The sequence below is a fragment of the Equus caballus genome, chromosome 21 (genome assembly GCF_041296265.1).
Source record: "Equus caballus isolate H_3958 breed thoroughbred chromosome 21, TB-T2T, whole genome shotgun sequence".
NCBI lineage: Eukaryota > Metazoa > Chordata > Mammalia > Perissodactyla > Equidae > Equus > Equus caballus.
The window spans coordinates 25,567,467-25,594,913 of record NC_091704.1 but is presented as its reverse complement, the minus strand read 5'-3'; the positions used below and the strand labels follow the sequence as shown (position 1 = coordinate 25,594,913).

Sequence of the window (27,447 nt, the reverse complement as noted above, 5' to 3'; positions counted from 1 at the left end):
TGAACTCGGAAAACTATAAAAGAAAGGTCAACTCATGGAAACAGAGAATAGAAAAGTGGTGGCCAGCGGCTGTGGGGTGGGGGAAATAGAGAGAGGCAGGTGAAAGGAGACAAACTTTCAGCTCTCAGATGAAAAACGTCGGAGGTTCTAATGTCTGGCGTGGTGACTACAGTCGAGAACACTGAATTGCATAATTGAAATCAGCTAGGAGACTGGCACTTCAGTGTCCTCTCACACACACACACACACACACACACACACACACACACACAAAGTCACTAGGTGAGGTGAAAACAGCAATCAGAGTTGAGGACAGAGGAGGATCAGGGTATGAATCCCTGGGAACTAGATCAAATTCCTGGGAGAACTTCAGACTTTCGAAGGCCATGAGATAGCTGGCTTCAAACCAAGAATCCAGGAGACGCAAGGAACCCGGTGACCTCTGGCTTCCAGGGGGAAGACATAGAAAACTAGCTAAGGTCTCGAAGGCCCAGGAGGGTAGAGGGAGGGAGACGTAGGCTAGAGGGTGGGGGAGGGGCTCTGGTCCAGCCTGCTCCCCTGCTGTCCCCTCCGCAGCCCTCAAGAGCCCTTTGTGACAAGGCCGCACTTCTGTCATGGGGGCCTGGGGTAATAATCTCCAAGCCACTCCCAGAGCTCAGTTGCCTGAGGGCAGCACTGCATTTCTGACATGCAGAATCCTCTCATGTTTCTGAAAAGCCTCTTTGCTACCTGGCCGAGCTCCAGTTCCACTTCCTGGGTGATTGGGACCATCCTCCCCTTCCTGTGTGGACTGGGGCTCTTCCTCCTGCGCCTTCCCTCCCTGCAGAGGAATCCATCCTCGCGACCACCTTGTGAACGCAGAAACATAAGGAAGGTAAGAAACCCTGGGCAGAGACCCACCAGAAGATGAGTCTCTCTTCTGTTCTACTGTCATTTCCAAGATTCTGAATCAAAGTAGAGGGACTCCGGAACTGGCAGAGAATACAACATCCTCCTTCCACGGACAAGCCAGGCTGGGCGAGCAGGGATTAGAGAGGGCACGAGGATTTCCCTCGGAAGATCTCAGAGCAGGAGTCCAGGTGTGGTAGAGGGCTCCAGGGAAAGTCCCCAGTCCAGTGACCAGCGGCTGAGGAAGGGATGCTGAGTGGGATCTGCGTGGGAGGACGGGTCTTGAGCTCTGGTTCCCCCACCGCCTTCCTGGGGCAGGCGTCTTGAGCAGGCCTTTCCTCTGTCGGGGCTGATCTGAGGGCAGTGCTGAGCCCCCGAGAGCCTCCAGGCAGGGTCTGGAGTGGGGCTCGGGCCTCGGGAAGCAGAGTCCTCCCCGAGGAAGCTCAGAGGCTTCTGGACGTCTGCGAACGTGCGTGATTCTTGAACAGAGGAACAGTGACGAAAGAAATCCATGGTGGGTCTCACATAGAAAATCATCCTTCCTCACGTTCTCCAAAGAAGGAAGACACCAAAGATCCGTTTCACGTTCTAGTCTCCACTTCAAAAACGAGTAAAAGGAAAGAAACACCCCCGGGCGCCAGGAGCTGAGTGTAGGCAGTCCTCTTCCTCATAAACGCTAAGTGTCCACGGCTGGTCCAGAGATAGGAGAGGGAGCCCCCACAGCTGCTTCTTTTTTCTCTCATTTCAGCGTCAAGTGGAGCCCAGAGGGAAGAGCAGCAGGAGCAGGAAGAAAAGGGGAGCTTTGAAAGGTAAGCTCCTGCCATTCAGCCCCGTGCCCCAGAGCTGGCCCCCATCTCCTGTCCCTGAGCGCCCAGCTCCACGGGCTCGAGGATGCCAGGGGCAGAACCCGTCCCTCAGGAAACAGAACACTCAGGGAGGTTTGCGGGAGGGAGACGAAAACCTGAGGACTTGCCACATTCTGTGCTGGGAACCAGGGCCCGGGCCAGGAGGGGCCTGGAACAGGGTCTCGTCCAGCCGGGGCACGTGGGCTGTGGTGGAGGTGGAAGCGCGTGGTCAATGACATAGCTCAACCCATCAGCAGCCTTGCCAGCCCCATCAGGGATCCGGTGGCCTTGGACACTGGTGCCCGGGTTCGACAGTCTGACCTCCCAACAGACTCCCCTAAAGGCACAGTGCACGCAGCCTCCTGTAAGAGCCCTCTCCACCGCCCCTGCCCCGCTTTCAGTGCTGTGACCCAGTCTCCTGATTTCTAGCTCCCAGAGCTGCTGGGAAGGGCCTGGCAGAAGTGCGGGGCCAGGTGTCGCTTTCGCACAGGTAAGGGATCTTGCCCTTCTCTCCCGGACTTCTTGCTCCCAGAGTCTCTGGTGTGGCCCCAGGGCTGCAGGCAGCTTGGGGCTGAGCTGGGAGGGGAGCCACGGGGACAGGGGTGGCCAAAGGCCTGCGGTGAGGCAGAGCAGGAGAATTTGGTGAAGTGGAGGTGGGGCCATGGAGGGCCATGGCTCCCAAGGGGCCACCCCCGCCTGGACTGCCCTGCTGTCCCGGGCCCCTCTGCTCCCGGCTGCAGCTTGTGCCTCCTGGCTCCCGCAGCTCCCCAGGGAGGCTGTCTTCCAAGGGATGCTCCCATCGCTCATCATGTCAAGGCTACCCTGGGGAGGCGAGCAACACAGCATACGCCAGAGCCCAGCAGCCACGCGGAAAGCCTGTGGCAGGTGCTACTCTCACCATGACTCCAGCACATTCCCTGGGGCCTCTGACCCACACCCCTATACCTCTGGCCTCCACCCTGCCGGCGGAACCTCCAGCTGACTTGACCAGAATCCCACCGGACACTACTGCCATGAGCACAGCTCCAGCTCACTCCTCTTGGCCATTTCCCAACTCAGGCCACGGCCGCATGAGCTGGCGCGTCGAGTTCCTCTCGCAGTGGCACATGATCAAGGTCTTGTTCTTCCCCGGGTCAGCGCACCTCCAGTCCCAGCAAGGGCACCTGTCCTGCCACCGACCAGTGGCCTCATTCCGGGGAGGCCCCACACACAGGGAGGGAGAGACGGAGAGCCCCTCACTTGCCAACCCTGATGCGCCAAAGCTGCTCAAGATGGAAATCAGGAAAAGAACACAGACGAAGGCCTGGCCAGAGAAAGAAGAACAAGACGCCCCAGGCAGCCCTCAGATGCTCGAAGCACCCAGTATCACGTCTGGGCTGAATGTCCGCTGGCGCCCACCCTTCCCGTCCTTGGAGTCGGCTGAGCTGAACGCAAGTGAGGCTCAACCCTTGGCCCTTCCACGGTCTACTTTTCCCTCCTCTGCCACCCGTGATTCCGGCACCCGCTTGAAGGCCGACAGTGCAGAGTTCTCGGGAAAACCTCTTGAGCCCCACCCAGGAGAGAAACATAAGACTTTGACCACAAAAGCATCAGTTCCGCGCCTGGCCCCTCCCCTCCCTTCAACTTCCCCTGTGAGTGAGGAAAACCAGAAGGCCCCGGGAGGGACCCTACCTGGCAATGGCTGTGGGCCCTCCGAGGCCTCTCTGATGGGACAGCAGGGCCGGCCGCCTTCTCCGAGCTTCGCATTCAGCCTCTCGGACAGAAATGGGCAGAGCGGGACGGTCGTGGGGGCCGAGCAAGGCCGTCTACACCTGAGTCCAGGGTCAGCAATGGCCAGGAACGAGCCTCTGAAAGAGAGTGGAGGTGGGGCGTCACCAGAGCCCTGCCGTGGGGTGGCAACACTGGAGGGCGAGTCAGGGTCCCAGTCTTGGAGCCAGGTCGGAGGAACAGGAGACGCCCTCGGGACCAAACCCCTCCAGGCCCTGCCGGAAAAAGAAGAGGTTTTTCACGTCAGCCCTCTCAGAAAAATGTTGAGACGCCTCCTGCCCTGCCTGAGGCCCAACAAGGAGGAAGCACCAGAGGAGCCCCTTGCAAAGGCAAGCCCGCGTCAGCCACCGCCCAGAGCCAGGCACGGGTCACACGCAGCTCGGCGTCGGATGGCAGGGCTGTTCAGGCGCCATCCACAGTATCATCCTTTGTCTGGGCGCTGGGAGACAGACTGAGGGTTCGCCAAGGACTTCTGGTTTTTCTCCTGACCTCACCCTCTGTGCTGATGGTGCCTTCCAACCCCGATTTCCCCCAAATACATGTTTTTTTCCCCTGAGACCTGGTGGCCTCCGTCTCGCCCTGCTAGGGGTAGAAGCAGGGTCAGGCTCCGCCCTCCCTGAGTGTCTACTGTGGCTTCCAGAAGGGGCAGGGCCATGGGGGGAGGCTGACTGCAGCGTGGCTCACGCGCCCTGGCCCCAACTCCCTCATTGCACGCGAAGTACCCATCACGCCATCCTTACAAAAACAAACGGAAGCTTTAGGCTATTCCCAGATGAGCAAAACCTCTAGACCCCAGCCCAGGATGGGCCCCACCCGTCCTCTCCTGCGTTCTCTGGCCCTTGAGCTTCTGGGGCTGTAGGGAGGGGGTTTGCAGAGGCTCCGGGAAGTGTAGAGACAGAGTCACAGGTCACAGGGCGGGGAGGGGAGTGTGGGGCAGTGCTGGCCCTGAGTCCGGAGCGGGAAAGCTTGCCCCGCACCCCGAGCTCTTGGTGGGAATAGATGACGCTGCCCCAGGAGCTTCTTCTGTCCCTGCTGAAGCTGCCGTGGAGATGGGCCTGCGCAACCCTCTCGGCCCAGCGTCGCCCTCCCTCTGTCCTTGTCACAGTCTGGAAGAGCAGCGACGACCACGACTGAGCTCCGGCCTCTGAGGGTGGGCGGTTGGGGAGCACAGAGGCTGCTGCGGGCCTGTCCCCTCCGCCCAGAGGGGCACAGGGCCCTGCTCTCCTGCACCTGCCTTCTCCTCCTGGGGAATGGAGCCGGGGGTGAGTGTGTGGCGGCATGATCTGATGGTGGGACACTGTGCACCTAGGCTGGGACCCGGGAGAAGGAGACAAAGTGCCACCAGAGTTTAACCACTTACCTACTGAAGGACAGTTTTTGGTTTTTATAATGTCCCCTATGCATAAAGCTGCTATGAACTTCTGGGGAAGGTTTTGGCGTGAACCTAAATTTTTCTGCACGGTTAATATCAATGGCAATGAGTAACGAAGGCTTGAAAATGGGCCAGCCTCCAGGAACTTAGAAAGAATGCAACACGCATTAGAGGTTGAAAGGCTGAAACAGGGCAGAGAGAGTAAACCTAACACGGTATCTTGGATTTGAGCCATTTCCTCAGGAAAAAAATGCCGTTACCTAACGCACGACAGGTGCCGAGGACGTGGGAGGGCCAGGTATCACCACATTGAATAAAACACTGTCAGAACGTATCTGGACAGGAGACCCCTGACCTTCAACCTGTCACAAGCTCTTTGTTCTTCGTCTCCAGAGAACATTAAGTAGACAGAGATCCGCACCTGCGGAGCAGGTCCCCTGAATGAACTGGATTTCCACTTGAATTAAGAAGAAACTAGCTCATGGTTGCTGTGGACTCAAATTATTTGGGAATGAACACACAACTGCAGTTTCTCACTTGAGTACTAGCGCAGAATCGCTAGATTAAATGGTAACGGAATCCAATGAATCCCAACAGAGCAAGAAAATGTCAGTGCGTTCCTGGCCCTCCTATCGCTTCTCTATTGAACGGAAGAGAAAAGGGAACCTTTCTGAAACTCGTCTTAATATCGGAGCAGCAGGCAATTCCTGTACTTCTGTCTTCTGCTATGACAGAGATAGAAATCATCGTGTATGTCAGGGAAACAATCCAATTTCCCTAAATTTGGGGTGGGCGGTCTTTATTTAATACCAGGGGTTCCCCTCTACTATTGACACTGTTCCAGGTGGGTCAGGTTTCCCGGAAGAGCTTTCCGATTGATTTGCATTTTAAAACACATTCGCTCCTCATCCTCTCTCTGAGCTGGCAGGCAGGCCAATTCAGGGAACACGCGGGAGGCCCGAGTCATGTCAGTCCCTGACCTGGGCAGCTGGCTTTGAGGAGGCCCTGAGTCCAGAACTCTTGCGTGCGAGAGCCTGAATGTGGGACTCTGGTCACAGTCATACGCTAGCCAAGCGTCCCAATTAGGAGTCCCAGCTCCAGAAAAAGGTCTTTGTTGGACTTCAGAAGAACAAAGTTGTTTTAACTGTTGAGAAAGACGTTAAAGATCATCTTGGGGCCTGCTAAGAGAGTTACCCTGTTGCAAATTCTGCTGTGATCACACACATTCGTAAATCGGGAACGTATTTATCATGTGAAGCTAGTAAGAACAACGTAGACCTTAACGCTTTTGGTATAAGTAAGATTACCCTATTATCACTTAAAAGAGTCTCTCTCCGTCGCTGTGTGTATGGATAGCTGTGTAATAAGTATAAACCCGGATATCTAAGCACTACCTGTCCAACGAGTCTGAAAAGTTAACACGTTGACCAAAAAGTACAATCCCTAAGTGAACCCCCAGTTCTCACTGAAAAAGGCATGTCCGATGATGTCACCAGGGAATTCCTCTAGGACTCGAAGGGCCCTCTTTCTACAGGTTCAGGCAAGACTCGAGGCTCCGGGGGCCCGGAGGGGGCAGGAAGGGGAAGGCAAGGCCAACTCTGAGAAAGAGATCGCGTGGCGGGCAAACCGGGGAGACCAGAAAGGGCTGCCTCAGACTGGACTCCAACCCGGGCCACGGACCCGGCCCCAACGTCCGCTCTCAAGAGCAGCACTTCAGCTCACTCGAGCCGTGCCCGGCTTCGGGCTGGGCCACACAGCCGTCTAAACTCTGGAAACGGAAGACGGTCTATTTCGGGCGGAATGAGAAGAAACAGGGTCAAGACGACAGAAAAGCTTAGAGAAAATGAGAATGTGCTGAATTCTCTGGTTGGAAAGGCCTGAATTGGTCTGTGCAAATGTGTCCACGCCTGCGTTATGTATGGGCGCGCGTGTGTGTGTGTCTGTGTGTGTGTGTGTGTGTGTGTGTCCAGCACGTCCCATAAGTCTTGGTGAAGGCTTTCTCACTTCAGAAGTAGAAATGCGACTAACATAAAACACATTACTGGGAGGTTTAGTTACTTAAATTTTGATTATGCTTATGTTCCGTAAGAAATGATTAGTTTCCATTTTTGGGTGAGTCGTCCTGAGCGAAGATGGCAAAGGTTGATCGAAACAATAACAACGTTCATATTCAAAGCCAAACAAGCGTAAAATAAAGTGGGACTTCCAGATTGACGAAACCAAAAGCTTGTTACGTGGACAAATGGAGTGGAGACTGGCACAACATCGATGAACCTGGCGGGCGTTACGCTCAGTGGAACAAGCCAGACAGAGGAAGACAGATACTGCCTGGGGTCGCTTAACACGTGAACTCGAAAAACGACAAAAGAAAGGTCAATTCACAGAAACAGAGAGTACAAAAGTGGTGGCCAGCGGCTGTGGAGTGGGAGGGAGAGGGAGAGGCAGGTCAAAGGGGACCAACTCTCAGCCCTGAGATCAAGGAGCTCTGAGGATCTCATGTCTGACGTGGTGACTAGAGTCGAGAACGCTGCATTCTATAACTGAGATCAGCTAAGAGAGCAGCACTTCAGTGTCCTGGCACGCACACACAGAGTCAATAAGTGAGGTGAAAACAACAGTCGGAGTTGAGGACAGAGGAGAATGAGGGTGTGAGTCCCTGGGAACTAGCTCGAATTCCTGGGAGAACTGCAGACTTTCAAAGGCCCTGAGATAGGTGGCTTCAAACCAAGAATCCAGGAGAGGCAAGGAACCGGGCGACAGCTGGCTTCCAGGTGGAAGAAACAGAAAACCAGCTAAGGTCTAGAAGGCCCAGGAGGGTGGAGGGAGGCAGTTGGAGGCCAGTTGGCGGCGCAGGGGCTGGGGTCCAATCGGCTGCCCTCCTCTCGCCTGCCCCTCCCCCCTCCCCCCTCAGGAGCCCCCGTGACACGGCCACAGTTCCACGATGAGGGCGTGGGGTTCTAATCTCCAAGTCACTCCCAGCGCTCAGTTGCCTGAGAGTAGGACTAGACTTGAGACATGGAAACTCCTATCTTACGTCTACAAAGCATTGTTGCTACCTGCTTGAGCTCCAGTGCCGCCTCCTGGGTGATTGGGACCATCCTCCGCATCCTGTATGGACTGGGGCTCTTCCTCCTGTTCTTCCCCCCCTCCCCCAAGAGGAATTCGCCCTCACAACCAACTGACAAAAGGAGAAACGTCAGGAAGGTAAGAAATCCTGGACCCAGACCCACCAGAAGACGAGTCTCTCTCCTCTTTTACTGTGATTTCCACTTCTCTGAATCAACTAGAGGGACCCCAGGGACGGGAAAGAACAGAACATCATCCTTCTAGAGACCAGCCAGGTTGGGTGGGCAGGGGGGAGAGTGGGCACAGGGATTTCGGTCCGAAGACCTCCGAGCAGGAGTCCCGGTGTGGTAGAGGGCTCCAGGGAAAGGCCCCAGAGGCCAGCGACCAGTGGCCACGGACGGGATGCCGAGTGGGATCTGTGGGAAGACAGGCCCTGAGCACCCGTTCCCCAGCCACCTCCCCGGGGCAGGTGTCTCAGGCGGGCCTTTTCTCTGTCGTGGTTGATCTGAGGGCACAGCTGAGCCCCCGAGAGCCTCTGGGCAGGACCTGGAGTGGGGCTGTAGCCTCAGGAAGCAGAGTCCTCCCTGAGGAAGCTCACACGATCCTGTACCTCTGAGAAGGCGCGCGCTTCTCGAGCAGAGGAACAGTGACAGAAGATGCACGCTGGTCCCACATGGGGACCTGCTTACGATCCTCAGAGAAGGAAGACAGCAAACGTCCATTTTGTGTTCAGTTATCCACTTCAAAAGGAAGTAAAAGGGAAGGAACACCCCAGAGCCCCAGGAGTTCAGGGTAGGCAGTCATCCCGCTCACAAACGCTGTGCGTCTGCGGCTGGTCCAGAGAGAGGAGAGGGAGCCTTGGGGCTCAGACCCCGCAGTTTCTTGTCTTTTCTCTCACCTCAGCGTCAAGTGGAGCCGAGAGGGAGGAGCAGCAGGAGCAGGAAGAAAAGGGGAGCTTTGAAAGGTAAGCAAGCTCCTGCCATTCAGCCCTGTGCCCCAGAGCTGGCCTGCACCTCCTGTCCCTGAGCGCCCAGCTCCGTGGGCTCGAGGATGCCAGGGACAGAGCCTGTCCCTCAGGAAACAGAGCCCTCAGCGAGGCTCCCGGCAAGGAGAGGAAAACCTGAGTGCTTGCCAGATGCTGTGCGCGGAACCAAGGCCCAGGCCAGCAGGCGTCCGGAACAGGGTGTTGCCCAGCAGGGGCATGTGGGCTGTGGTGGAGGTTGAAGCACTTGGTCCACGACAAACCTCAACCCATCAGCAGCCTTGCCATCCCCGTCAGGGATCCCGTGGCCTTGGGCACTGGTGCCTGGGCTCCAGAGTCTGACCTCAAACGGTCTCCCCTAAAGGCACACTGCACGCAGCCTCCTGCCAGAGCCCTAGGCCCCCGCCTTCACGGCTGTGACCCAGTGCCCTCATTTCTAGCTTACAGAGCTGGCCGGAAGGACCTGGCAGAAGTGGGGGGCCTGAGGTCCCTTTCGCCAAGGTAAGGAATCTTGCCCTTCTCTCCTGGGCTTCTTCCTCGCAGAGTCTCTGACGTGCCCCGGGGCTACAGGCAGCTTGGGGCTGAGCTGGGAGGGGAGCCATGGGGCAGGGGGTGGCAAGAGGCCTGGCGGGGAGGGACAGCAGGAGAATTCGGTGAAGTGAAGGGAGGGCCAGGGAGGGCCATGGCTCTCAAGGGGCCACCCGCACCTGGCCTGGCCTGGCCTGCCCTGCTGTCCCAGGGCCCTCTGCTCCTGGCTACAGCTTGTGCATCTTGTTTCCCGCAGCTCCCCGGGGAGGCTGTCTTGTAAGGGGTGCTTCCATCGCTTGACATCTCAAGCCTCCCCTGGGGAGGCGTGCAAGACAGCGTCTGCTAGAGTCCGCCAGCCACGCGGGAAGCCCGTGCAAGGTGCTCCTCTCACCACGGCTCCAGCACTTTCCCTGGCTCTTCTCACCCAGCGCACTCTACCTTGGGCCTCCACCCTGCCAGCAGAACCGCCCTCGGCCCTGACCACCACTCCACTACGCCCTGTTGCCACGAGCTCGGCCCCAGCTCACTCGTGTTGGCCATTTCCCAACTCAGGCCACGGCCGCGTGAGCTGTCGCGTTGAAACGTTCCCCTCCCGCTGGAACACGATCCAGGTCTTGTTCTTCCCCGTGCCGTCGCACTTCGGGTCCCAGCAAGGGCCCCTGTCCTGCCACCCACCAGTGGCCTCATTCTGGGGAGGCCCCACACATAGGGAGGGAGAGACCGACAGCCCCTCAGTCGCCAACCCTGACGCCCAGAAGCTGCTCGAGACAGACATCACGGAGAGCATGCAAACGGAGGTCTGGGAAGAAGAACAAGACGATCCACGCACTCCTCAGATGCTCCCAGCACACACTATCACGTCTGGGCTGAATTTCCGCTGGGGCCTACCCCTCCTGCCCTTGGGGCCTGCCGCTCTGGAAGCATGTGAGGCTCAACCCTCGGCCCTTCCACGGTCCCCTCTGCCCCCCGCAGCCACCTGTGATTCTGGGGCCCCCTCGAAAGCTGACTCTGCACACTTGACGGGAAAACCTCTTGAGCCTCCTCCGGGTGACCAGGTCTTAACTTGGACGACCAAACCATCAGTTCCCAGGCTGGCCCGTCCCCTCCCTGCTCCCTCACCTGTGTGTGAGGAAAATCAGAAGGCCCTGGGAGGGACCCTACCTGGCGATGGCAGTGGGCCCTCAGAAGCCTCTCTCTCGGGACAGGAGGGCCGGCCGCCTTCTCCAACCTTCCCACGCGGCCTCTCAGAGAGAAAAGGGCGGGGTGGGACCTTCGTGGGGGCCGAGCAAGGCCGTCGGGGGCCGACTTCAGGGTCCCCCGTGGCCAGGGAAGAGCCTCGGGAGGAGAGCAGGGGTGGGGCCTCACCAGAGCCCTGCCGCGGGGTGGCAACACTGGACGGGGAGTCAGGGTCCCAGTCTCGGAGCCAGGTCGGGGACGTGGGAGACACCCTCGAGACCAAACCCCTCCAGCCCCCGCCTGCAAAGGAAGAGGATCCTCGCGACAGCCCTCTCAGAAAAATGTTGAGACGCCTCCTGCCCTGCCTGAGGCCCAACAAGGAGGAAGCACCAGAGGAGCCCCTCGCAAAGGCAAGCCCGCCTCAGCCACCGCCCAGAGCCGGGCACGGGTCACACACAGCTCGGCGTCGGATGGCGGGGCTGTTCAGGCGCCATCGACAGTGACATCCTGTGTCTGCGTCCTGGGAGGGAAACTGAGGCTGGCCGAGAACTTCTGGCCTCCCAGCAGAAGCATCGCAAAACCCATTTCAGGCCTGGCAAGCCGGACATACCTGTCACCACGACGTTCCCTCCTCCCCAGAGCAGAGGAGAACAATCACAGAGGACAGTCCCCAACCCACCTCCAGGGACCACAACTGTCCGAATACGAGGGGATGGATCAGAGCAGGCATGGCGACGGGACCCTGCCATCCGGGCAGCCGCGGTCCCCGGCCAAACCCTGCCAGCCTGGGCTGAGGGTGGCAGCTGCCTCAGCCAATCCATTACCCGCCACGCTCTCCTCAGATATGCCTCTCCCGGGATGAGCAGACTGTGCCTGACACAGCTTTCCTCGTAGGAACGCTTCTCTGCCCGAACGGGCAAGCGGACGAACAGAAAACCTGGTTTTGCTCCTTATCCCACCCTCCGTGCTAATGCTGTCCTCCTACCCCAATTTTCCCCAAATACACTTGTTTTCTCCCTAGAGGTCGTGGCTTCTGTCTGTGCCCTGCTAGGGGGAAAGAACGGGGTCAGGCTCCGCCCTTCCTGAGCGTCTGCTTTGGCTTCCAGAAGGGACAGGGCCATGGGGGGAGGCCGACTGCAGGGTGGCTCACCTGCCCTCGCCCCAGCTCCCCCATTGCACCTCAAGTCCCCATCACACCGTCCTTACAAAAACCAATGGAAGCTTTGGGCTCTTTCCAGATGAGCAAAACCTCTAAGACCCCAAGCCCACGATGGGCCCCGCCTGTCCTCTCCTGCGTTCTCTGGCCCTTGAACTTGTGGGGCTGTAGGGAGGGGCTTTGCAGAGGCTCCAGCAAGCGTAGAGACAGGCTCACAGGTCACAGAGTGGGGAGGGGAGTGTGGGGCAGTGCTGGCCCTGAGTCCGGAGGGCGAGGAAGCTTGCCCTGCACCCCGAGCTCTCGCTGGGAATAGGTGAGGACGCTGCCCCGGGAGCTGCTCCTCTCCCTGCTGAAGCGGCCGTGGAGATGGGCCTGCGCATCCCTCTCGGCCCAGCGTCCCCGTCCCTCTGTGCTTGTCACAGTCTGGAGCAGCAGCGACAAGGATGGCTGCGCTCCCGGCTCTGAGGGCGGGCGGGTGGGGAGCACGCGTGCTGCTGTGGGCCTCACCCCTCTGCCCAGAGGAGCTCAGAGCCCTGCTCTCCTGCCCCTGCCTTCTCCTCCTGGGGAACGGAGCCGGGGGTGAGTGTGTGGGGTCACCACCTGACGGTGGGTGGGACACTGTGCGCCTAGGGTGGGACGCCGGGGAAGGAGAATAAAGTGCCACTAGAGTTTAACCGCTTACCTACCGGATGACATTTTTTGATTTTTACGATTTCACCCCTTAGAAATAAACCTGCCATGAGCTTCTCTGTGAAGGCTTTTGGGTGAACTGAAATTTGCCTGCCCAGTAAGTATCAATGGCAGTGATGGTGTGAAAATGAACCCGCCTCCAGGATCTCACAAGCAAATGCAACACGGGTTAGAGGCTGAAAGGGCGAAACAGGGCAGAGAGAGTAAACCTAACACGGTATCTTGGATTTGAGCCATTTCCTCAGGAAAAAAATGCCGTTACCTAACGCACGACAGGTGCCGAGGACGTGGGAGGGCCAGGTATCACCACATTGAATAAAACACTGTCAGAACGTATCTGGACAGGAGACCCCTGACCTTCAACCTGTCACAAGCTCTTTGTTCTTCGTCTCCAGAGAACATTAAGTAGACAGAGATCCGCACCTGCGGAGCAGGTCCCCTGAATGAACTGGATTTCCACTTGAATTAAGAAGAAACTAGCTCATGGTTGCTGTGGACTCAAATTATTTGGGAATGAACACACAACTGCAGTTTCTCACTTGAGTACTAGCGCAGAATCGCTAGATTAAATGGTAACGGAATCCAATGAATCCCAACAGAGCAAGAAAATGTCAGTGCGTTCCTGGCCCTCCTATCGCTTCTCTATTGAACGGAAGAGAAAAGGGAACCTTTCTGAAACTCGTCTTAATATCGGAGCAGCAGGCAATTCCTGTACTTCTGTCTTCTGCTATGACAGAGATAGAAATCATCGTGTATGTCAGGGAAACAATCCAATTTCCCTAAATTTGGGGTGGGCGGTCTTTATTTAATACCAGGGGTTCCCCTCTACTATTGACACTGTTCCAGGTGGGTCAGGTTTCCCGGAAGAGCTTTCCGATTGATTTGCATTTTAAAACACATTCGCTCCTCATCCTCTCTCTGAGCTGGCAGGCAGGCCAATTCAGGGAACACGCGGGAGGCCCGAGTCATGTCAGTCCCTGACCTGGGCAGCTGGCTTTGAGGAGGCCCTGAGTCCAGAACTCTTGCGTGCGAGAGCCTGAATGTGGGACTCTGGTCACAGTCATACGCTAGCCAAGCGTCCCAATTAGGAGTCCCAGCTCCAGAAAAAGGTCTTTGTTGGACTTCAGAAGAACAAAGTTGTTTTAACTGTTGAGAAAGACGTTAAAGATCATCTTGGGGCCTGCTAAGAGAGTTACCCTGTTGCAAATTCTGCTGTGATCACACACATTCGTAAATCGGGAACGTATTTATCATGTGAAGCTAGTAAGAACAACGTAGACCTTAACGCTTTTGGTATAAGTAAGATTACCCTATTATCACTTAAAAGAGTCTCTCTCCGTCGCTGTGTGTATGGATAGCTGTGTAATAAGTATAAACCCGGATATCTAAGCACTACCTGTCCAACGAGTCTGAAAAGTTAACACGTTGACCAAAAAGTACAATCCCTAAGTGAACCCCCAGTTCTCACTGAAAAAGGCATGTCCGATGATGTCACCAGGGAATTCCTCTAGGACTCGAAGGGCCCTCTTTCTACAGGTTCAGGCAAGACTCGAGGCTCCGGGGGCCCGGAGGGGGCAGGAAGGGGAAGGCAAGGCCAACTCTGAGAAAGAGATCGCGTGGCGGGCAAACCGGGGAGACCAGAAAGGGCTGCCTCAGACTGGACTCCAACCCGGGCCACGGACCCGGCCCCAACGTCCGCTCTCAAGAGCAGCACTTCAGCTCACTCGAGCCGTGCCCGGCTTCGGGCTGGGCCACACAGCCGTCTAAACTCTGGAAACGGAAGACGGTCTATTTCGGGCGGAATGAGAAGAAACAGGGTCAAGACGACAGAAAAGCTTAGAGAAAATGAGAATGTGCTGAATTCTCTGGTTGGAAAGGCCTGAATTGGTCTGTGCAAATGTGTCCACGCCTGCGTTATGTATGGGCGCGCGTGTGTGTGTGTCTGTGTGTGTGTGTGTGTGTGTGTGTCCAGCACGTCCCATAAGTCTTGGTGAAGGCTTTCTCACTTCAGAAGTAGAAATGCGACTAACATAAAACACATTACTGGGAGGTTTAGTTACTTAAATTTTGATTATGCTTATGTTCCGTAAGAAATGATTAGTTTCCATTTTTGGGTGAGTCGTCCTGAGTGAAGATGGCAAAGGTTGATCGAAACAATAACAACGTTCATATTCAAAGCCAAACAAGCGTAAAATAAAGTGGGACTTCCAGATTGACGAAACCAAAAGCTTGTTACGTGGACAAATGGAGTGGAGACTGGCACAACATCGATGAACCTGGCGGGCGTTACGCTCAGTGGAACAAGCCAGACAGAGGAAGACAGATACTGCCTGGGGTCGCTTAACACGTGAACTCGAAAAACGACAAAAGAAAGGTCAATTCACAGAAACAGAGAGTACAAAAGTGGTGGCCAGCGGCTGTGGAGTGGGAGGGAGAGGGAGAGGCAGGTCAAAGGGGACCAACTCTCAGCCCTGAGATCAAGGAGCTCTGAGGATCTCATGTCTGACGTGGTGACTAGAGTCGAGAACGCTGCATTCTATAACTGAGATCAGCTAAGAGAGCAGCACTTCAGTGTCCTGGCACGCACACACAGAGTCAATAAGTGAGGTGAAAACAACAGTCGGAGTTGAGGACAGAGGAGAATGAGGGTGTGAGTCCCTGGGAACTAGCTCGAATTCCTGGGAGAACTGCAGACTTTCAAAGGCCCTGAGATAGGTGGCTTCAAACCAAGAATCCAGGAGAGGCAAGGAACCGGGCGACAGCTGGCTTCCAGGTGGAAGAAACAGAAAACCAGCTAAGGTCTAGAAGGCCCAGGAGGGTGGAGGGAGGCAGTTGGAGGCCAGTTGGCGGCGCAGGGGCTGGGGTCCAATCGGCTGCCCTCCTCTCGCCTGCCCCTCCCCCCTCCCCCCTCAGGAGCCCCCGTGACACGGCCACAGTTCCACGATGAGGGCGTGGGGTTCTAATCTCCAAGTCACTCCCAGCGCTCAGTTGCCTGAGAGTAGGACTAGACTTGAGACATGGAAACTCCTATCTTACGTCTACAAAGCATTGTTGCTACCTGCTTGAGCTCCAGTGCCGCCTCCTGGGTGATTGGGACCATCCTCCGCATCCTGTATGGACTGGGGCTCTTCCTCCTGTTCTTCCCCCCCTCCCCCAAGAGGAATTCGCCCTCACAACCAACTGACAAAAGGAGAAACGTCAGGAAAGTAAGAAATCCTGGACCCAGACCCACCAGAAGACGAGTCTCTCTCCTCTTTTACTGTGATTTCCACTTCTCTGAATCAACTAGAGGGACCCCAGGGACGGGAAAGAACAGAACATCATCCTTCTAGAGACCAGCCAGGTTGGGTGGGCAGGGGGGAGAGTGGGCACAGGGATTTCGGTCCGAAGACCTCCGAGCAGGAGTCCCGGTGTGGTAGAGGGCTCCAGGGAAAGGCCCCAGAGGCCAGCGACCAGTGGCCACGGACGGGATGCCGAGTGGGATCTGTGGGAAGACAGGCCCTGAGCACCCGTTCCCCAGCCACGTCCCCGGGGCAGGTGTCTCAGGCGGGCCTTTTCTCTGTCGTGGTTGATCTGAGGGCACAGCTGAGCCCCCGAGAGCCTCTGGGCAGGACCTGGAGTGGGGCTGTAGCCTCAGGAAGCAGAGTCCTCCCTGAGGAAGCTCACACGATCCTGTACCTCTGAGAAGGCGCGCGCTTCTCGAGCAGAGGAACAGTGACAGAAGATGCACGCTGGTCCCACATGGGGACCTGCTTACGATCCTCAGAGAAGGAAGACAGCAAACGTCCATTTTGTGTTCAGTTATCCACTTCAAAAGGAAGTAAAAGGGAAGGAACACCCCAGAGCCCCAGGAGTTCAGGGTAGGCAGTCATCCCGCTCACAAACGCTGTGCGTCTGCGGCTGGTCCAGAGAGAGGAGAGGGAGCCTTGGGGCTCAGACCCCGCAGTTTCTTGTCTTTTCTCTCACCTCAGCGTCAAGTGGAGCCGAGAGGGAGGAGCAGCAGGAGCAGGAAGAAAAGGGGAGCTTTGAAAGGTAAGCAAGCTCCTGCCATTCAGCCCTGTGCCCCAGAGCTGGCCTGCACCTCCTGTCCCTGAGCGCCCAGCTCCGTGGGCTCGAGGATGCCAGGGACAGAGCCTGTCCCTCAGGAAACAGAGCCCTCAGCGAGGCTCCCGGCAAGGAGAGGAAAACCTGAGTGCTTGCCAGATGCTGTGCGCGGAACCAAGGCCCAGGCCAGCAGGCGTCCGGAACAGGGTGTTGCCCAGCAGGGGCATGTGGGCTGTGGTGGAGGTTGAAGCACTTGGTCCACGACAAACCTCAACCCATCAGCAGCCTTGCCATCCCCGTCAGGGATCCCGTGGCCTTGGGCACTGGTGCCTGGGCTCCAGAGTCTGACCTCAAACGGTCTCCCCTAAAGGCACACTGCACGCAGCCTCCTGCCAGAGCCCTAGGCCCCCGCCTTCACGGCTGTGACCCAGTGCCCTCATTTCTAGCTTACAGAGCTGGCCGGAAGGACGTGGCAGAAGTGGGGGGCCTGAGGTCCCTTTCGCCAAGGTAAGGAATCTTGCCCTTCTCTCCTGGGCTTCTTCCTCGCAGAGTCTCTGACGTGCCCCGGGGCTACAGGCAGCTTGGGGCTGAGCTGGGAGGGGAGCCATGGGGCAGGGGGTGGCAAGAGGCCTGGCGGGGAGGGACAGCAGGAGAATTCGGTGAAGTGAAGGGAGGGCCAGGGAGGGCCATGGCTCTCAAGGGGCCACCCGCACCTGGCCTGGCCTGGCCTGCCCTGCTGTCCCAGGGCCCTCTGCTCCTGGCTACAGCTTGTGCATCTTGTTTCCCGCAGCTCCCCGGGGAGGCTGTCTTGTAAGGGGTGCTTCCATCGCTTGACATCTCAAGCCTCCCCTGGGGAGGCGTGCAAGACAGCGTCTGCTAGAGTCCGCCAGCCACGCGGGAAGCCCGTGCAAGGTGCTCCTCTCACCACGGCTCCAGCACTTTCCCTGGCTCTTCTCACCCAGCGCACTCTACCTTGGGCCTCCACCCTGCCAGCAGAACCGCCCTCGGCCCTGACCACCACTCCACTACGCCCTGTTGCCACGAGCTCGGCCCCAGCTCACTCGTGTTGGCCATTTCCCAACTCAGGCCACGGCCGCGTGAGCTGTCGCGTTGAAACGTTCCCCTCCCGCTGGAACACGATCCAGGTCTTGTTCTTCCCCGTGCCGTCGCACTTCGGGTCCCAGCAAGGGCCCCTGTCCTGCCACCCACCAGTGGCCTCATTCTGGGGAGGCCCCACACATAGGGAGGGAGAGACCGACAGCCCCTCAGTCGCCAACCCTGACGCCCAGAAGCTGCTCGAGACAGACATCACGGAGAGCATGCAAACGGAGGTCTGGGAAGAAGAACAAGACGATCCACGCACTCCTCAGATGCTCCCAGCACACACTATCACGTCTGGGCTGAATTTCCGCTGGGGCCTACCCCTCCTGCCCTTGGGGCCTGCAGCTCTGGAAGCATGTGAGGCTCAACCCTCGGCCCTTCCACGGTCCCCTCTGCCCCCCGCAGCCACCTGTGATTCTGGGGCCCCCTCGAAAGCTGACTCTGCACACTTGACGGGAAAACCTCTTGAGCCTCCTCCGGGTGACCAGGTCTTAACTTGGACGACCAAACCATCAGTTCCCAGGCTGGCCCGTCCCCTCCCTGCTCCCTCACCTGTGTGTGAGGAAAATCAGAAGGCCCTGGGAGGGACCCTACCTGGCGATGGCAGTGGGCCCTCAGAAGCCTCTCTCTCGGGACAGGAGGGCCGGCCGCCTTCTCCAACCTTCCCACGCGGCCTCTCAGAGAGAAAAGGGCGGGGTGGGACCTTCGTGGGGGCCGAGCAAGGCCGTCGGGGGCCGACTTCAGGGTCCCCCGTGGCCAGGGAAGAGCCTCGGGAGGAGAGCAGGGGTGGGGCCTCACCAGAGCCCTGCCGCGGGGTGGCAACACTGGACGGGGAGTCAGGGTCCCAGTCTCGGAGCCAGGTCGGGGACGTGGGAGACACCCTCGAGACCAAACCCCTCCAGCCCCCGCCTGCAAAGGAAGAGGATCCTCGCGACAGCCCTCTCAGAAAAATGTTGAGACGCCTCCTGCCCTGCCTGAGGCCCAACAAGGAGGAAGCACCAGAGGAGCCCCTCGCAAAGGCAAGCCCGCCTCAGCCACCGCCCAGAGCCGGGCACGGGTCACACACAGCTCGGCGTCGGATGGCGGGGCTGTTCAGGCGCCATCGACAGTGACATCCTGTGTCTGCGTCCTGGGAGGGAAACTGAGGCTGGCCGAGAACTTCTGGCCTCCCAGCAGAAGCATCGCAAAACCCATTTCAGGCCTGGCAAGCCGGACATACCTGTCACCACGACGTTCCCTCCTCCCCAGAGCAGAGGAGAACAATCACAGAGGACAGTCCCCAACCCACCTCCAGGGACCACAACTGTCCGAATACGAGGGGATGGATCAGAGCAGGCATGGCGACGGGACCCTGCCATCCGGGCAGCCGCGGTCCCCGGCCAAACCCTGCCAGCCTGGGCTGAGGGTGGCAGCTGCCTCAGCCAATCCATTACCCGCCACGCTCTCCTCAGATATGCCTCTCCCGGGATGAGCAGACTGTGCCTGACACAGCTTTCCTCGTAGGAACGCTTCTCTGCCCGAACGGGCAAGCGGACGAACAGAAAACCTGGTTTTGCTCCTTATCCCACCCTCCGTGCTAATGCTGTCCTCCTACCCCAATTTTCCCCAAATACACTTGTTTTCTCCCTAGAGGTCGTGGCTTCTGTCTGTGCCCTGCTAGGGGGAAAAAACGGGGTCAGGCTCCGCCCTTCCTGAGCGTCTGCTTTGGCTTCCAGAAGGGACAGGGCCATGGGGGGAGGCCGACTGCAGCGTGGCTCACCTGCCCTCGCCCCAGCTCCCCCATTGCACCTCAAGTCCCCATCACACCGTCCTTACAAAAACCAATGGAAGCTTTGGGCTCTTTCCAGATGAGCAAAACCTCTAAGACCCCAAGCCCACGATGGGCCCCGCCTGTCCTCTCCTGCGTTCTCTGGCCCTTGAACTTGTGGGGCTGTAGGGAGGGGCTTTGCAGAGGCTCCAGCAAGCGTAGAGACAGGCTCACAGGTCACAGAGTGGGGAGGGGAGTGTGGGGCAGTGCTGGCCCTGAGTCCGGAGGGCGAGGAAGCTTGCCCTGCACCCCGAGCTCTCGCTGGGAATAGGTGAGGACGCTGCCCCGGGAGCTGCTCCTCTCCCTGCTGAAGCGGCCGTGGAGATGGGCCTGCGCATCCCTCTCGGCCCAGCGTCCCCGTCCCTCTGTGCTTGTCACAGTCTGGAGCAGCAGCGACAAGGATGGCTGCGCTCCCGGCTCTGAGGGCGGGCGGGTGGGGAGCACGCGTGCTGCTGTGGGCCTCACCCCTCTGCCCAGAGGAGCTCAGAGCCCTGCTCTCCTGCCCCTGCCTTCTCCTCCTGGGGAACGGAGCCGGGGGTGAGTGTGTGGGGTCACCACCTGACGGTGGGTGGGACACTGTGCGCCTAGGGTGGGACGCCGGGGAAGGAGAATAAAGTGCCACTAGAGTTTAACCGCTTACCTACCGGATGACATTTTTTGATTTTTACGATTTCACCCCTTAGAAATAAACCTGCCATGAGCTTCTCTGTGAAGGCTTTTGGGTGAACTGAAATTTGCCTGCCCAGTAAGTATCAATGGCAGTGATGGTGTGAAAATGAACCCGCCTCCAGGATCTCACAAGCAAATGCAACACGGGTTAGAGGCTGAAAGGGCGAAACAGGGCAGAGAGAGTAAACCTAACACGGTATCTTGGATTTGAGCCATTTCCTCAGGAAAAAAATGCCGTTACCTAACGCACGACAGGTGCCGAGGACGTGGGAGGGCCAGGTATCACCACATTGAATAAAACACTGTCAGAACGTATCTGGACAGGAGACCCCTGACCTTCAACCTGTCACAAGCTCTTTGTTCTTCGTCTCCAGAGAACATTAAGTAGACAGAGATCCGCACCTGCGGAGCAGGTCCCCTGAATGAACTGGATTTCCACTTGAATTAAGAAGAAACTAGCTCATGGTTGCTGTGGACTCAAATTATTTGGGAATGAACACACAACTGCAGTTTCTCACTTGAGTACTAGCGCAGAATCGCTAGATTAAATGGTAACGGAATCCAATGAATCCCAACAGAGCAAGAAAATGTCAGTGCGTTCCTGGCCCTCCTATCGCTTCTCTATTGAACGGAAGAGAAAAGGGAACCTTTCTGAAACTCGTCTTAATATCGGAGCAGCAGGCAATTCCTGTACTTCTGTCTTCTGCTATGACAGAGATAGAAATCATCGTGTATGTCAGGGAAACAATCCAATTTCCCTAAATTTGGGGTGGGCGGTCTTTATTTAATACCAGGGGTTCCCCTCTACTATTGACACTGTTCCAGGTGGGTCAGGTTTCCCGGAAGAGCTTTCCGATTGATTTGCATTTTAAAACACATTCGCTCCTCATCCTCTCTCTGAGCTGGCAGGCAGGCCAATTCAGGGAACACGCGGGAGGCCCGAGTCATGTCAGTCCCTGACCTGGGCAGCTGGCTTTGAGGAGGCCCTGAGTCCAGAACTCTTGCGTGCGAGAGCCTGAATGTGGGACTCTGGTCACAGTCATACGCTAGCCAAGCGTCCCAATTAGGAGTCCCAGCTCCAGAAAAAGGTCTTTGTTGGACTTCAGAAGAACAAAGTTGTTTTAACTGTTGAGAAAGACGTTAAAGATCATCTTGGGGCCTGCTAAGAGAGTTACCCTGTTGCAAATTCTGCTGTGATCACACACATTCGTAAATCGGGAACGTATTTATCATGTGAAGCTAGTAAGAACAACGTAGACCTTAACGCTTTTGGTATAAGTAAGATTACCCTATTATCACTTAAAAGAGTCTCTCTCCGTCGCTGTGTGTATGGATAGCTGTGTAATAAGTATAAACCCGGATATCTAAGCACTACCTGTCCAACGAGTCTGAAAAGTTAACACGTTGACCAAAAAGTACAATCCCTAAGTGAACCCCCAGTTCTCACTGAAAAAGGCATGTCCGATGATGTCACCAGGGAATTCCTCTAGGACTCGAAGGGCCCTCTTTCTACAGGTTCAGGCAAGACTCGAGGCTCCGGGGGCCCGGAGGGGGCAGGAAGGGGAAGGCAAGGCCAACTCTGAGAAAGAGATCGCGTGGCGGGCAAACCGGGGAGACCAGAAAGGGCTGCCTCAGACTGGACTCCAACCGGGGCCACGGACCCGGCCCCAACGTCCGCTCTCAAGAGCAGCACTTCAGCTCACTCGAGCCGTGCCCGGCTTCGGGCTGGGCCACACAGCCGTCTGGACTCTGGAAACTGAAGACTGTCTATTTGAGGCAGAGTAAGAAGAAATGGGGTCAAGACGACATAAGAGATTAAAGAAAATGGGAATATGCTTAATTCTCTGCTTTGAAAATACTGAAGTGTTCTGTGCCAATGTGTCCACGCCTGCGTATGTGCGGGCGTGTGTGTGTGTGTGTGTCTGTGTGTGTGTGTCCAGCATGTGCCATAAGTCTTGGTAAAGGCTTTCTCACTGCAGAAGCAGAAACGCTACTGACACAAAACACATCATTGGGAGGTTTAATTACTTAAACTTTTAGTATGCTTACGTTAAATAATAAATGATTAGTTTCAATTTGGGGGTGAGTCGTTCGGAGTGAAGATGGCAAAGGTTGGTGGAAACAATAACAACGTTCGTATTCAAAACCAAATAAGTGCAAAGTAAAGTGGGACTTGCAGATTGACGAAACCAAAAGCTTGTTATGTGGACAAATGGAGCTGAGATTTGCGCAACATGGATGAACCTGGCGGGCGTTATGCTCAATGAAACGAGCCAGACAGAGAAGCACAGATACTGCCTGGGCTCACTTACACGTGAACTCGGAAAACTATAAAAGAAAGGTCAACTCATGGAAACAGAGAATAGAAAAGTGGTGGCCAGCGGCTGTGGGGTGGGGGAAATAGAGAGAGGCAGGTGAAAGGAGACAAACTTTCAGCTCTCAGATGAAAAACGTCGGAGGTTCTAATGTCTGGCGTGGTGACTACAGTCGAGAACACTGAATTGCATAATTGAAATCAGCTAGGAGACTGGCACTTCAGTGTCCTCTCACACACACACACACACACACACACACACACACACACACACAAAGTCACTAGGTGAGGTGAAAACAGCAATCAGAGTTGAGGACAGAGGAGGATCAGGGTATGAATCCCTGGGAACTAGATCAAATTCCTGGGAGAACTTCAGACTTTCGAAGGCCATGAGATAGCTGGCTTCAAACCAAGAATCCAGGAGACGCAAGGAACCCGGTGACCTCTGGCTTCCAGGGGGAAGACATAGAAAACTAGCTAAGGTCTCGAAGGCCCAGGAGGGTAGAGGGAGGGAGACGTAGGCTAGAGGGTGGGGGAGGGGCTCTGGTCCAGCCTGCTCCCCTGCTGTCCCCTCCGCAGCCCTCAAGAGCCCTTTGTGACAAGGCCGCACTTCTGTCATGGGGGCCTGGGGTAATAATCTCCAAGCCACTCCCAGAGCTCAGTTGCCTGAGGGCAGCACTGCATTTCTGACATGCAGAATCCTCTCATGTTTCTGAAAAGCCTCTTTGCTACCTGGCCGAGCTCCAGTTCCACTTCCTGGGTGATTGGGACCATCCTCCCCTTCCTGTGTGGACTGGGGCTCTTCCTCCTGCGCCTTCCCTCCCTGCAGAGGAATCCATCCTCGCGACCACCTTGTGAACGCAGAAACATAAGGAAGGTAAGAAACCCTGGGCAGAGACCCACCAGAAGATGAGTCTCTCTTCTGTTCTACTGTCATTTCCAAGATTCTGAATCAAAGTAGAGGGACTCCGGAACTGGCAGAGAATACAACATCCTCCTTCCACGGACAAGCCAGGCTGGGCGAGCAGGGATTAGAGAGGGCACGAGGATTTCCCTCGGAAGATCTCAGAGCAGGAGTCCAGGTGTGGTAGAGGGCTCCAGGGAAAGTCCCCAGTCCAGTGACCAGCGGCTGAGGAAGGGATGCTGAGTGGGATCTGCGTGGGAGGACGGGTCTTGAGCTCTGGTTCCCCCACCGCCTTCCTGGGGCAGGCGTCTTGAGCAGGCCTTTCCTCTGTCGGGGCTGATCTGAGGGCAGTGCTGAGCCCCCGAGAGCCTCCAGGCAGGGTCTGGAGTGGGGCTCGGGCCTCGGGAAGCAGAGTCCTCCCCGAGGAAGCTCAGAGGCTTCTGGACGTCTGCGAATGTGCGTGATTCTTGAACAGAGGAACAGTGACGAAAGAAATCCATGGTGGGTCTCACATAGAAAATCATCCTTCCTCACGTTCTCCAAAGAAGGAAGACACCAAAGATCCGTTTCACGTTCTAGTCTCCACTTCAAAAACGAGTAAAAGGAAAGAAACACCCCCGGGCGCCAGGAGCTGAGTGCAGGCAGTCGTCTTCCTCATAAACGCTAAGTGTCCACGGCTGGTCCAGAGATAGGAGAGGGAGCCCCCACAGCTGCTTCTTTTTTCTCTCATTTCAGCGTCAAGTGGAGCCCAGAGGGAAGAGCAGCAGGAGCAGGAAGAAAAGGGGAGCTTTGAAAGGTAAGCTCCTGCCATTCAGCCCCGTGCCCCAGAGCTGGCCCCCATCTCCTGTCCCTGAGCGCCCAGCTCCACGGGCTCGAGGATGCCAGGGGCAGAACCCGTCCCTCAGGAAACAGAACACTCAGGGAGGTTTGCGGGAGGGAGACGAAAACCTGAGGACTTGCCACATTCTGTGCTGGGAACCAGGGCCCGGGCCAGGAGGGGCCTGGAACAGGGTCTCGTCCAGCCGGGGCACGTGGGCTGTGGTGGAGGTGGAAGCGCGTGGTCAATGACATAGCTCAACCCATCAGCAGCCTTGCCAGCCCCATCAGGGATCCGGTGGCCTTGGACACTGGTGCCCGGGTTCGACAGTCTGACCTCCCAACAGACTCCCCTAAAGGCACAGTGCACGCAGCCTCCTGTAAGAGCCCTCTCCACCGCCCCTGCCCCGCTTTCAGTGCTGTGACCCAGTCTCCTGATTTCTAGCTCCCAGAGCTGCTGGGAAGGGCCTGGCAGAAGTGCGGGGCCAGGTGTCGCTTTCGCACAGGTAAGGGATCTTGCCCTTCTCTCCCGGACTTCTTGCTCCCAGAGTCTCTGGTGTGGCCCCAGGGCTGCAGGCAGCTTGGGGCTGAGCTGGGAGGGGAGCCACGGGGACAGGGGTGGCCAAAGGCCTGCGGTGAGGCAGAGCAGGAGAATTTGGTGAAGTGGAGGTGGGGCCATGGAGGGCCATGGCTCCCAAGGGGCCACCCCCGCCTGGACTGCCCTGCTGTCCCGGGCCCCTCTGCTCCCGGCTGCAGCTTGTGCCTCCTGGCTCCCGCAGCTCCCCAGGGAGGCTGTCTTCCAAGGGATGCTCCCATCGCTCATCATGTCAAGGCTACCCTGGGGAGGCGAGCAACACAGCATACGCCAGAGCCCAGCAGCCACGCGGAAAGCCTGTGGCAGGTGCTACTCTCACCATGACTCCAGCACATTCCCTGGGGCCTCTGACCCACACCCCTATACCTCTGGCCTCCACCCTGCCGGCGGAACCTCCAGCTGACTTGACCAGAATCCCACCGGACACTACTGCCATGAGCACAGCTCCAGCTCACTCCTCTTGGCCATTTCCCAACTCAGGCCACGGCCGCATGAGCTGGCGCGTCGAGTTCCTCTCGCAGTGGCACATGATCAAGGTCTTGTTCTTCCCCGGGTCAGCGCACCTCCAGTCCCAGCAAGGGCACCTGTCCTGCCACCGACCAGTGGCCTCATTCCGGGGAGGCCCCACACACAGGGAGGGAGAGACGGAGAGCCCCTCACTTGCCAACCCTGATGCGCCAAAGCTGCTCAAGATGGAAATCAGGAAAAGAACACAGACGAAGGCCTGGCCAGAGAAAGAAGAACAAGACGCCCCAGGCAGCCCTCAGATGCTCGAAGCACCCAGTATCACGTCTGGGCTGAATGTCCGCTGGCGCCCACCCTTCCCGTCCTTGGAGTCGGCTGAGCTGAACGCAAGTGAGGCTCAACCCTTGGCCCTTCCACGGTCTACTTTTCCCTCCTCTGCCACCCGTGATTCCGGCACCCGCTTGAAGGCCGACAGTGCAGAGTTCTCGGGAAAACCTCTTGAGCCCCACCCAGGAGAGAAACATAAGACTTTGACCACAAAAGCATCAGTTCCGCGCCTGGCCCCTCCCCTCCCTTCAACTTCCCCTGTGAGTGAGGAAAACCAGAAGGCCCCGGGAGGGACCCTACCTGGCAATGGCTGTGGGCCCTCCGAGGCCTCTCTGATGGGACAGCAGGGCCGGCCGCCTTCTCCGAGCTTCGCATTCAGCCTCTCGGACAGAAATGGGCAGAGCGGGACGGTCGTGGGGGCCGAGCAAGGCCGTCTACACCTGAGTCCAGGGTCAGCAATGGCCAGGAACGAGCCTCTGAAAGAGAGTGGAGGTGGGGCGTCACCAGAGCCCTGCCGTGGGGTGGCAACACTGGAGGGCGAGTCAGGGTCCCAGTCTTGGAGCCAGGTCGGAGGAACAGGAGACGCCCTCGGGACCAAACCCCTCCAGGCCCTGCCGGAAAAAGAAGAGGTTTTTCACGTCAGCCCTCTCAGAAAAATGTTGAGACGCCTCCTGCCCTGCCTGAGGCCCAACAAGGAGGAAGCACCAGAGGAGCCCCTTGCAAAGGCAAGCCCGCGTCAGCCACCGCCCAGAGCCAGGCACGGGTCACACGCAGCTCGGCGTCGGATGGCAGGGCTGTTCAGGCGCCATCCACAGTATCATCCTTTGTCTGGGCGCTGGGAGACAGACTGAGGGTTCGCCAAGGACTTCTGGTTTTTCTCCTGACCTCACCCTCTGTGCTGATGGTGCCTTCCAACCCCGATTTCCCCCAAATACATGTTTTTTTCCCCTGAGACCTGGTGGCCTCCGTCTCGCCCTGCTAGGGGTAGAAGCAGGGTCAGGCTCCGCCCTCCCTGAGTGTCTACTGTGGCTTCCAGAAGGGGCAGGGCCATGGGGGGAGGCTGACTGCAGCGTGGCTCACGCGCCCTGGCCCCAACTCCCTCATTGCACGCGAAGTACCCATCACGCCATCCTTACAAAAACAAACGGAAGCTTTAGGCTATTCCCAGATGAGCAAAACCTCTAGACCCCAGCCCAGGATGGGCCCCACCCGTCCTCTCCTGCGTTCTCTGGCCCTTGAGCTTCTGGGGCTGTAGGGAGGGGGTTTGCAGAGGCTCCGGGAAGTGTAGAGACAGAGTCACAGGTCACAGGGCGGGGAGGGGAGTGTGGGGCAGTGCTGGCCCTGAGTCCGGAGCGGGAAAGCTTGCCCCGCACCCCGAGCTCTTGGTGGGAATAGATGACGCTGCCCCAGGAGCTTCTTCTGTCCCTGCTGAAGCTGCCGTGGAGATGGGCCTGCGCAACCCTCTCGGCCCAGCGTCGCCCTCCCTCTGTCCTTGTCACAGTCTGGAAGAGCAGCGACGACCACGACTGAGCTCCGGCCTCTGAGGGTGGGCGGTTGGGGAGCACAGAGGCTGCTGCGGGCCTGTCCCCTCCGCCCAGAGGGGCACAGGGCCCTGCTCTCCTGCACCTGCCTTCTCCTCCTGGGGAATGGAGCCGGGGGTGAGTGTGTGGCGGCATGATCTGATGGTGGGACACTGTGCACCTAGGCTGGGACCCGGGAGAAGGAGACAAAGTGCCACCAGAGTTTAACCACTTACCTACTGAAGGACAGTTTTTGGTTTTTATAATGTCCCCTATGCATAAAGCTGCTATGAACTTCTGGGGAAGGTTTTGGCGTGAACCTAAATTTTTCTGCACGGTTAATATCAATGGCAATGAGTAACGAAGGCTTGAAAATGGGCCAGCCTCCAGGAACTTAGAAAGAATGCAACACGCA

At 57.4% G+C, this 27,447-nt stretch overlaps 3 protein-coding genes across 6 annotated transcripts; all 3 read left to right on the top strand.

Moving 5' to 3' along the window:
- Positions 1-633: 633 nt before the first annotated feature.
- Positions 634-11,644, top strand: LOC138919841 (spermatogenesis-associated protein 31-like). Of its 4 annotated transcripts, XM_070246441.1 has the most exons (7): positions 634-874; positions 1,637-1,697; positions 2,163-2,223; positions 7,784-8,730; positions 8,842-8,902; positions 9,361-9,421; positions 9,705-11,644. In XM_070246441.1, exons 1-4 carry the CDS (start codon positions 689-691, stop codon positions 7,815-7,817), a joined length of 342 nt encoding a protein of 113 aa, XP_070102542.1. In that variant the 5' UTR covers positions 634-688; the 3' UTR covers positions 7,818-8,730; positions 8,842-8,902; positions 9,361-9,421; positions 9,705-11,644. The 4 variants fall into 4 exon arrangements, with proteins under 4 accessions (XP_070102542.1, XP_070102539.1, XP_070102541.1 ...); XM_070246438.1 differs by lacking the exons at positions 7,784-8,730; positions 8,842-8,902; positions 9,361-9,421; positions 9,705-11,644 and adding an exon at positions 2,497-4,053; XM_070246440.1 differs by lacking the exons at positions 7,784-8,730; positions 8,842-8,902; positions 9,361-9,421; positions 9,705-11,644 and adding an exon at positions 2,497-4,053 and having other exon boundaries at positions 658-1,538.
- A 3,760-nt stretch (positions 11,645-15,404) lies between these two features.
- Positions 15,405-19,246, top strand: LOC138919862 (spermatogenesis-associated protein 31E1-like). Its single transcript, XM_070246455.1, has 4 exons — positions 15,405-15,676; positions 16,442-16,502; positions 16,961-17,021; positions 17,305-19,246. The coding sequence occupies exons 1-4, from the start codon at positions 15,488-15,490 to the stop codon at positions 18,725-18,727; spliced, it is 1,734 nt and encodes a 577-aa protein (XP_070102556.1). The 5' UTR covers positions 15,405-15,487; the 3' UTR covers positions 18,728-19,246.
- Positions 19,247-22,110: 2,864 nt separating this feature from the next.
- Positions 22,111-26,461, top strand: LOC138919840 (spermatogenesis-associated protein 31E1-like). The gene is made up of 4 exons (XM_070246437.1): positions 22,111-23,282; positions 24,045-24,105; positions 24,571-24,631; positions 24,905-26,461. The coding sequence occupies exons 1-4, from the start codon at positions 23,097-23,099 to the stop codon at positions 26,361-26,363; spliced, it is 1,767 nt and encodes a 588-aa protein (XP_070102538.1). The 5' UTR covers positions 22,111-23,096; the 3' UTR covers positions 26,364-26,461.
- The last annotated feature ends 986 nt before the right edge of the window (positions 26,462-27,447 follow it).